General features: G+C 44.9%; 1 protein-coding gene across 1 annotated transcript; it reads left to right on the top strand.

Annotated features, from left to right (window-relative positions):
• The first annotated feature begins 983 nt into the window (after positions 1-983).
• Positions 984-9,615, top strand: LOC147154154 (myosin light polypeptide 6). The gene is made up of 9 exons (XM_086045946.1): positions 984-1,026; positions 1,140-1,225; positions 3,449-3,462; positions 3,863-3,890; positions 4,119-4,146; positions 6,195-6,338; positions 6,411-6,584; positions 7,762-7,839; positions 9,023-9,615. The coding sequence occupies exons 1-9, from the start codon at positions 984-986 to the stop codon at positions 9,049-9,051; spliced, it is 624 nt and encodes a 207-aa protein (XP_085902072.1). The 3' UTR covers positions 9,052-9,615.
• The last annotated feature ends 745 nt before the right edge of the window (positions 9,616-10,360 follow it).

The following is a 10,360-nucleotide window of genomic DNA, read 5'->3' as shown; positions in this document are numbered from 1 at the left end:
TCAGCGTCTTGCCCAAGGACACGTCGACGGTAGACAGCCGATTTGTGTTTGGATGAGCGTATGTCGGCAGGAGATATGGGGTAACGCTTACGCCACCAACACTCACCCTATTTGTAAATTACAAAAAAACATCTGTATCGGAATCAATCAAACTACAGAGGACCAACCAAAACACTATTCATCGATTTAAATGTTTGACTTTAGTTGTTAATTGAATTTAAAGAGGAAGTCAACCCAAACATATTTTTTTCCAGAATATGTCTTATGCAGGCCAACTAGCCGAAACAGGGCATTCTGGTGAATATTGCGTTTGTGGAATAAGAGTGAACCCACCCATTTTTAGCCATCTCCAGGGGCGGCCTTCTTCAGTCGACAGAAGTGACAAAATGGCCGCCCCCTGAGAAGGCTAAAAGTGGGTGCATTTAGCTGCTTAACTTATATTCCACAAACACAATATTCATCAAAATGCCATATTTCAACTGGTGGGCCTGCATAGAGCATCTTCTGGGAAAAAAAAGATGTTTGGCTTGACTTCCGCTTTAAAACAGCACATATAATGTACAAAATACGCACTCATTTGGAAGAAGGGGTAAGATGAAAGTACGCGGAAGGGGTAGGATGAGTTGTTGTTTTTTTCACTTCTTCCGACTCCCTTTTCTGTTTGCTTATATGTTCACACGATGTAATCAATCAATCAATGAGTACAATCTCAGAATAACAGCAAATAAATCATTTGAGTTGAGCAAGACCACTTCTTTACAAACCCACCAAGTCAACAATGATCATGCAAAATTATATTTCACAGGGAAGGAAATAAATAAAATATTCTCACAGCTATAGGCTTCTGTTCCCAGCCTTCCAACTTTGCCTCATTCCCTCTCTCTCTTTCACGTGTTCCATGTATCCTCCCCTGCAGTCCCTGAGCATCACATGCATCGTCACCCCTTCTTTTTTCACTCAACCCATTTCTCCATCGCACCGACATGCTTTCTCCAGTAGCCGCCGTCCGTCACACAGCCCAGGCAGGTTACGGATGGCTCCTAAAAGAGAACCCTGCGTAAAGAACTCACCGTCGCCAGTGGCCCAGCCCGCAGTGGCCCAGCCCACAGTGACTCCCCGTTTTTCTCTCCCGCCTGCAGCTCCCGCAGCACAAAAAGCAGCCCCGGAGCTGAAACCGAGGATGCCGCGGCCATCAGATTCACCATTTGACCCCAGTGCTTTGGAGGTGAGTAACCTTACACGTGCGCCGATCTAGGAAGTATAGCAGACTGTACACTAGTGTAAGAATAATAATGCATTTTATTATTCACGTGTTTGATTTTTAAATGTAAGAATAATCATGCATTTTTATTCTTACAACTAGTATACACAGAACAAAACAACAGTCGTTGTCAGAAGATGTGGAAGGTGATCATTTGCAATGTAACACAACGATGGCTAAAGATGGCAGCAGCAACCGGTGGTAATAACTAAGCTAAAATAAGAACTAGGGCACCAAGACATCGGTGTCTTTTGAGACTGTCGCAGTGCATGTGTTAGTTCGTTATCTCTTTTATTAGACAGGCAATGCCACGATTAATGAGTTGACCTTTTTGTGATAACGTAAGCGTTAACTAATATCATTACTTCCTTAGAAATGTAAATCAGATTTTTCCAATGGAAAAAGTGTGGCGTAGTGCATTCACAGAACAGTGCAGCATACTGTATTCTATAAATGTTCCCCCCAAATAAGCCTATTCATATAGATTTGTTGTTGTTGTTGTTGTTGTTTAAAACCTATCCTCCCTTCTGTGCTATGTTTTTGTGCTCTGGCTAAAGCCATGTCTGATATCAAAATATTGCTTTGGCACCATTTTGTTGCCAAGAACTACAGTATGTTCAAGTGAGGGCAGAAGCTTCACTGAGTTAAGCCATCGAATTGCCTACTAGAAAATGAGCTCTGCCGCCATCTTCTGGAATCAATAGGCAACTATAAGCCTCCCGCGGTGTGTGAGGGGCACGCGTCACTTACTCCCTGGTATCACTATCTGCAGCAGGCCTAGCGGGGGAATACGGTTCTTTCTGCCTGCTGTCTCAGTGGCAAACGTATCATAAAGGATTGTGTCAACGTGTTGTACTTCAAAGTCAACACAAGCCAATGACACTCGGCAATGATTCTGTGCATGTGTACCATGAGCAATGCTATGGGTAGATTGAGTGCACTTATAGATAGCGTTTGATCCTGATATATTTGTGAAGTGCATGATGTGTTTCCTCAAAGCTGCATGGTGTGAGAATAAATGCACAGAATAGGAAAAAGGTCCACTTCTGCTCACGGTGCCCCTGCTTGGCAAACGTGATGTGTTAAACAGTTGCAATATGTCTGTCCTTTTTGCATGGCAATCAACCACATTGCTGAATGCATACATACTGCACATTTCCTATAACACTTATCGTTGTCGGGGTAACAGGTGACACCTAAGGCTGGTCCCCAGCCAATCACTGGTCATTTGAAAACAACAACAGCTTCAACAACAACAATTAAGTCTTCAACGGATCTATCTAACTTGAATGTTTTTGGAAAGTGGGAGTAAACCACCACCATACCTACAGCAAGCAAGACAGCAAGAGAAAATGCAAACTCCACTTGGGAAGGCGGGAAATTGAAAGCCTTGAACCGCAGAGGCAGACATGCTAACCACTCATCCGCCAACCTGCTCATTGCAGCAAATTCATGTAATCATGGAAAGGATTACACGATACTCGCCATATCCCAACCAGGACACCGCAGCACGTTAATGGGCTATGAGAGAGCATCAGGGAGTCGGGCAATTAGCTAATTTCACTTGATCAGTCTGGAAATGAAGTCATTTCTAGATCAGTCTAAAACTGGCCAATTATTTCCATTAAATGCTGTGTATTAGTTGATGCATCTATGCCAGCGGTCTATCTACAGTGACAGGCAGAACAATTAAATGTTCTTCCACTAGATGTCAGAAGGTACAATCGTGTATCGTTTCCATTCGGACAACACAAATAAGGGATGGCACAAGAGATTACGGTATATCAGCTTCTTTTTTTTCGGCCTTGCTAAAACTCCCTATTAGTCACAAATTATAAAGTGAGTATCAAATGACTGCTCTTGGAAAAACAGTTGAACGCCTTATCTGTAAAATTCAATAGTTGTCAGTCTTTGCACGTTTTGTAAACAAATATCCTCAAACACGTATATTTAGAATTTAGAAACAAACTCTCCAAAACACCCCTGGAATGATTTGACTTGGCAGGGTCTTCTTAATGAGAAGAGATCCACCCTAACCAAATATGGCTCTCTACCGACGTCACTGTGGTGATGTCATAAGGTTTTTTGTTTTTTTTTCTTTGAGTCCCCACCCCGCCCGCGGTCGAGCCGAGGCGTCACTCTAGCTAGTAGTCAGTGTCACATTCTTTTCTCTCGGACACACCTCAGCCGTCTCAGCCATGGTGAGTTTTCTCTCCATTCGACGCTAACAACGTCACCCCGCTCATCAATTACTGATTCAGATGTCGTTTAGCCATCGATGCATTCGTCTACGGAAAGTTTTTTTCTTTCAAAATGTCGTTATGCTCGCTGCTTGCTAGCGGAAGTGTAACTTTTTCGAAGCTAGTGTTAGCTTGTAGCTTCTATGAGGAGAGATCACTCTGTTACCTCGCAAAAAAATACTACCAATGATAAACGGGAATTTGTATAGTGCTAAACATGTTTGTAATGCTCCGTTTTAGTAGCCGGACCACGAGGGGACGAATTTGTTTCAAAGCTGTAGTAGTAAACCGCTGTTAACGTTGCTTCCGTCGTTCCAAATACAAAACAATTTTCATCTCGCTCAATCGTGTCTCTTAACAGTCTGACTTCTCGGACGATCAAATTCAGGGTGAGTACCTAGCATTTTTTTGTTCCATTTTGTTTTTCTACACCACGCTTCTTTGTGCATGCTGGCGTTGTTTCGTTTCAGACGGCACTTTGCCCCTTGTCGCCACTGTCACCCTGCTTGAGTTTTTGTCTTCCTCCTGTCCCAGTAGACGCGCTTTAATTTTCCTCCTCTTAATTCCCTAGCACAGTCCATCCCTTTCCACTTGCAACTGCTTGTTTTTTTTCACAGATTGAGTTTAACCCGGAACAGATTCATGGTAAGTCGGTAGATGACGAAAGTGTCGGCTAGTTTGGGATTTGGTTTGCATGTTCATATATGGCGGATTTGTTGTGGATGTGAATGAGATGCTTTGAGCGTTTCGCTCAGTCCAAGTCGTTCATATGTGCCATCAAATTTGACCCAATTGTGCATTTGCAGTGCTCTAATGCCAAACATAGCCATGTGCAGAGTCTTTCGTCGTGCCTGGTTTGTGCCAGGTTACCGTAAACTGTGGCTCATCAATTCCAAGACGGTCATTCGCAAGCGCTTCCCCTTTTTTGGTGCTGCACACAGTTATGTGCTGTCTGTTTGAACACCGTTGACATAATAGGCCGTGTTGCTTCTTGCACCCTCCTCCTCTTTTCCTCCACTCCTTCATTACCAAATATGGTGCTGGGGAAAAGTTGTCTAATGCCAGAAGGGAAGAGGCGCATTCCTTTGAACAGGAAAAAAACTCACAACACTGCCTAAGTGAGTTGGGCTTGGTTTTTGCTTGGTCTGACTTCTAGGCATGCCCCACCACTTTGCAACTGCTGTATCATAATGTACTAACAAACCCGTTTCCTTTCAAAACATTTTAAACTTTATTTTTAAGTGAACTGGAAGAGGAAATAAAAGCAAAAGCTATCTCGGATATGTCGCTTGCCTTATCAGTGGCTCAAGCAACACTGAATGCATTTGGACCCAGCTTCTTATTTCAACAACACTCTTAAAATATTGATGACAAACAACTCTGCCAGGAGTCTTGCTGAGTCCAGTAGAGTAAAGCATTCAACCGAACCAGTGGTATCTTTCTTATCATTCAATCAATCTTCTTTGCTACGATTGTATTCATATCGAGTGAACGGATAAGAAGGACTAACATACAATATAGACCTGTGGCCGGATCGGGGCAGTGTTTGATGTCAGTCGTAGTAAAGTCGATTTACTTCAAACTGATGCTGTAAGACTTGCAAACAAACTCAAATGATTGTTGGAACTCTGGGTGTCCTGGAAAGAATCATTTGTATGCGTCTAAGGAATAGAGTATGCGTGTGTTCTTGCCTAGTCATGTGGACAAAATTGTTGGTACCCCTCACTTAATGAGAGAAAAACCTGCAATGAGGGCTGTGAAATTCCTGCTGCTTGTTGACCAGGTCATTTTAGGAAAAGGGATTTTACCTCTCTAAGCTTTTATCTGGTGAGATCAAAAATAAATATTTAAAAAAAGGAAAAGTGTCGCTGAAATAACTTGAGACTGACCAAAATAATGAAAAATAAGCATCACAAACTTGTAATTCATCAGTCTGCCTATAAAAAGTATGACACGGTGTGTACCACACTGAACGTGGAACCCAGAAAGCAGGGACAGAGTTGGCTGAGGACATTAAACAGAAATTTGAGGGCCAAGACTGAGAGAGTCATCAAGCGGTTGCATGGCCACCCTCCTTGGACGTGGAGGAAAACGGATGACCAGTACAAATGGTAACCCAGAACAATGAGTATTATTAGTTTCGTCTGTTTGAAATGTTTGCAGTGGTCATTGGGACCAGCAATTTTGTCCAAACGTGTACTTCCATGACCTGTGTGAAGGTCCGCATCACAGAGCTTAACAGAGTTTTTTTTTTTTTTTTTTAAATCATTCTGCTCATTTAACTCCCTCAAGAGGAAATTCAAATCAGAGCCGGCCGGCTGTGTGCGTTTCCAAATTGTTGACATTTCACTGTGGCTTTGTTGCGAATGTTATGTTCCGTTCACGTGTTGACTGCCCTGTGGAGCTTTTGTTGCAAGATTGTCTCATACTTCAAAGCAAAGAATTGCAAAGTGTGTCTGCAGTGGAAACGGAACTTTCGAGCATTTCCTGCTCAGCTGCTGAACGTTTCTTTAAGTATCCACCCCCCCCCCCCCCACGCCTTCTTCTTGCCGAGATGCATTGTCCCTTTAGCCTGCATGTTGGCATTTACGAGCGAGTTTTCGTTGATCGTTCTTTTGACCTGGCATCTCTTCGTTCATGTCCAGCTTTTTTATTGGAATTTTGTCCTTCCTTGAATGTGTTTTCTTTGACAGAGTTTAAGGAGGCGTTCCTGCTGTTCGACAGAACAGGTGAAGGAATGATCTGTTACAGCCAGTGTGGGGATGTCATGCGCTCCTTGGGCCAGAACCCCGTCACTGCCGATGTCCTCAAGGTCCTGGGGAACCCCAAAGCTGAGGGTGAGTCAGGCTTGGATGCGACTCCCTTCCTCACCTTGGGATTGACACGGTGAGTTCTCCTTGTGTTGTCAGAAATGAACACCAAGATGCTGGACTTTGAGAGGTTCCTGCCCATGCTCCAGACCATTGCTAAAAACAAAGATCAGGGCTCCATGGAGGACTTTGTGGAGGGACTTCGAGTCTTTGACAAGGAAGGCAACGGCACAGTAATGGGCGCCGAGCTGCGCCATGTCCTCACCACACTAGGTAAGGCTTGCCTCTGTGAGCCGAACGCGTGCTACGCTCAGGCGATGCCAGAACAGAATTGGGAAATCGATTGCTTGCCATTGTTCTGCATAGCATAATTCATATGCGAAACAACGATGTTACGGCATTACCTTGACATGCAAATTCAATTTGCCGTGCGACCACACATGTATCTCAGATTGTCTTTCCGCGTTGAAATGAATGGAAATGTCATTATTCCGCCTCCCCAAAAACCCAACAAAAATGTCTTGTGTTTTCATTCCCCCAAAAAAATAGCAGTCTGTAATGCTGCGCTCTATCATTAAAGAAGTCCACCCAAACATATTTTTTTTTCAAGAATATGCTTTAGGCAAGCCGATGTCATTTTCAGTCGACAGAAGTGACAAAATGGCCGACCCCTGAGATGGCTAAAAAGGGCTGGAATTTGCTGCTCATATTTTTGCTGATATTGCACAAATGCAATATTAATCAGAATGCTGTGTTTCAACTAGTGGGCCTGCTGGGAACGAATTCTTGAGGGGAAAACAAATGTTTGGGTTGAATTGCGCTTTAAACGGAATTCTACATTTTTCACTACATTTTGCTTCGATTTGGATGGACATTGTGCTGCTCCTTCTGTTGTGCGTGTCTTGGCCAACCTGATGGCAGTACATCACAGACATGTGGATGTACATGGAGTGGGTTAGAACTCTCAGTAAGGTCGTCCTTCTTTGCAAAGGATAAAGAATGTATATGCCTGTGAGTATTTTCTCTCGACATTATTTTTGCACCACTGTGTTCAAATATTTGTTAAAGGCGTATAGCTCGGGGAAACCGATGCTATTCGGTAGCCCCTATATTACGTTTTGCATTGTTTGTTAGCGTGAAGGTGAAAGGACTAGCGCAAAGCTATGTGGTAGTTTAAAAAGCATCATGTCATTTTCTTTGATGTTTAGTTCGACAGTAAACTTGAACTAGCGGTGGTAACGCACAGCTTTAAAAAGTAAAAAGCATTCAAAAGTAATGGCGTTCACTGCCAACACACAGCGCTCGTATGTCCCATTTTTGCTTGCAAGTCGAGGGCAAAAAAAATCAAGGCGGCGCCGTATTAAAACATTTCTGTTTATATTCACAATTCAAGTGTGTGAAAGTCGATTGTTTTAAGGCGCCTGCGAAATACTTTTCTGTTGCCTTTCAGGTGAGAAAATGACAGAGGAAGAAGTGGAGACTCTTCTGGCAGGACACGAAGACGCAAACGGCTGCATCAATTACGAAGGTGAGATTGGGGAGTGGAAATGGACAAAAAGGTTGACTTGAGGAAGGACAAAGTTTGAAGAAGCAAGTGCGCTAACAATCCGAGGCCTTATGACGCTCTACTTTATTTACTGTCCTGAAATCCTCCACATAGTTGACACAGCTCATCACCTTGGCTTGCTATGTGACGCCTTGAGAAATACGCGGCGTCTGCGACTTGACTGCTTTTGTCGGGCCGTGTCTCATGCGGACCACTCAAAGTGTGTAACTGTTCTTCCTCCACAGCGTTTGTGCGCCACATCATGTCAGGCTGAGGCCGGTACGGGCACCGGGTATACCGCCAGGTGGCACGACCGGGCTTTGCTGCTTCCTAGCTTGTCCCAAATAACCATCGTCCACTCGTAATAGGCCTCCCTAACGCTCAGGAGTGTCGATGGTGGAGGTTCAAATTCGATTGAACCTGTGGCAGCGTGTCTGGGCAACACCTTGCGGTCCTTCTCTGTTAGTTGGGGCGGCCCGCGTGCGGCTGTGGCGTGTTCCTCCTGCGGCCGTGCGCCTTGGCCCCTGGCTGCAGCATAGCCGCTCGCCTGCATGTGTCTGCCTCCCCCTTCGGGTTCCTGCGGTGGACACACAGGCGGGCCGCCGGGGGCTGCGGGGGCGACGCGGCGGCTCCGCATTTGCATGTGGGCGGCGTTCTGAAAACAGCTTTTCTTCTCTGTCGGGGTTGCCAACTGGAGGTGTTGCTCTTTTCACAGAAACACTCAACAAGGCCAATTAGCTTTCCCTTAAACGTGTCAGCTTTTGGAATATTTCTTTGGGAGAATGGACCAGTAGACCACACCCCACCCCGCCCAACCCTCCCCTTTTTTATTTCTACTAACCAGACAACTGCAAAGAGTTGCACTTGCGCTAATGGTTTTCTCCCCTGTGCTGACGAAAGCTGAAATTGTAGCTGGCAGCTCCCTTGATTTTCTCTCTTCTGGCTGCATCTCGGCTGGAGGAAAGCACTTCTCTAACCAGCTCTCGTTGGATCGTAGACACGGCCAAATGCTTTGGCTGCCTAAGAGATAGAGACGATTAGCTCACCTCCTTCTCTCCTTCAGTGTCCTCTTGAGCACTTCCTTCCTTTTTGTTGTGGGCTCAGTATGGGGGAAGCAGATCCACATGCACTTCTGACGTTTTCTCTCTCTCGTCTCTCCTCACAGAACTGGTCAGGATGGTCATGAACGGCTGAAGACGAAAAGGAATCACGCTTGCCCCCCCCACCCCCCCGACCCCCACCTAGTACCCTGTCACGGTTCCTCTTTTTGCAGTTTGCTTTCTCCATCCCCACAAGCTCTTTGCCATGGATTTGATTTGCCTAAAAATGAGCCCTTGGCTCCTTCAGCCAAGTCCAACAACATTGTGTACATGGCCAATGTGAATGCAGTCATTAAGGAGTCTTAACGCTTGCTTTGCTTGACACATTCCAAGATGCATCACCTTAGATGTTGTTTTTTTTTTCCCCTTATTCTCCCACCATCGCCCGTGCCCAATATTGTAATAACTACTGCTACCAATGTGTTAGTTTGGGATGGGAATTTAATATTTATACATGTATACACACAGATGGTAATGGTTTGATCTACTGTAATATTGGCAAAAGAATTCTGGTCCAAACCACTGGCTTACTTGGTCATTGTTGCAAATCAGAATGATACGTCTTATAAAAGCCATAGTATCCATACCAAGACGACATTTGACGCGTTTCCCATGCTTTCAATTTCACCCTCTCGAATAAAAGTCTCCTGAAACAGGATTTGGACGTGACTGCTTTGTTTTCAGCATTTAGTATTCAACAAAGTTGTAGTGGCGGGCGTATGACACAAGAGGGCAATGTTGCTCTTGCTGAGCATTTGGACTACGATATGTGTTTACACAGAAACTACAGAGATTTGCTTGTGATGAACGGGCTGAATAAATAGTTTTGTGATCTAAATTGAGCATTATAACATTTTTAAAACGTGCCTTTTTGTGCCGAGTGACGGCGTTCGTCATGTAGAAACGTTTTGAGCACTTGCCGTATATTTGCAGTAAAAGGGTGACATCTAATTCGAGTTTGTTTCGCTCAGTTGTGGCGACTTCCGATTGCCTTATCAACGAATTTAATAGCGGTTAGCAATAGCATGTGAGCAATATGAGCGATTAGCCTTGTGTGATTCGTTGTGAACAAACTCGACGCTTTGGTGGCTTCGTTCGTGAGCTTCTCGCGGGCAAGCATCTGAAACTATTTCCTCTCGTACAGCAAGCATCTCTTGGAGATGCGCGTGTCTTGCGTGTGTGCGCGCGTGATGTCTTGTAGGTTGGCCACTAATTACGAGGCGCGTGTGTTCGTGCACGCGCGCTTCCGCTCGATGGATGTCAGGCCTATTGATTCTTTTAATCCTCCTATTTGCGAGCTCCATGGCGGTGCCTCGGACAGGGGATTCACCAATGGGCCGCGCAGGCCGTCTCCAACCTCCTCTCCGACCTCCTCTGCCGCTCCAGTGAACCTTGACCCCGGC

Source organism: Filicampus tigris, chromosome 1 (assembly GCF_054856515.1).
Source record: "Filicampus tigris isolate MCC_2025a chromosome 1, RoL_Ftig_1.0, whole genome shotgun sequence".
NCBI classification, from domain to species: Eukaryota; Metazoa; Chordata; class Actinopteri; order Syngnathiformes; family Syngnathidae; genus Filicampus; species Filicampus tigris.
The sequence above is the reverse complement of the archived record's forward strand: the minus strand, read 5'-3'. Positions and strand labels throughout refer to the sequence as shown.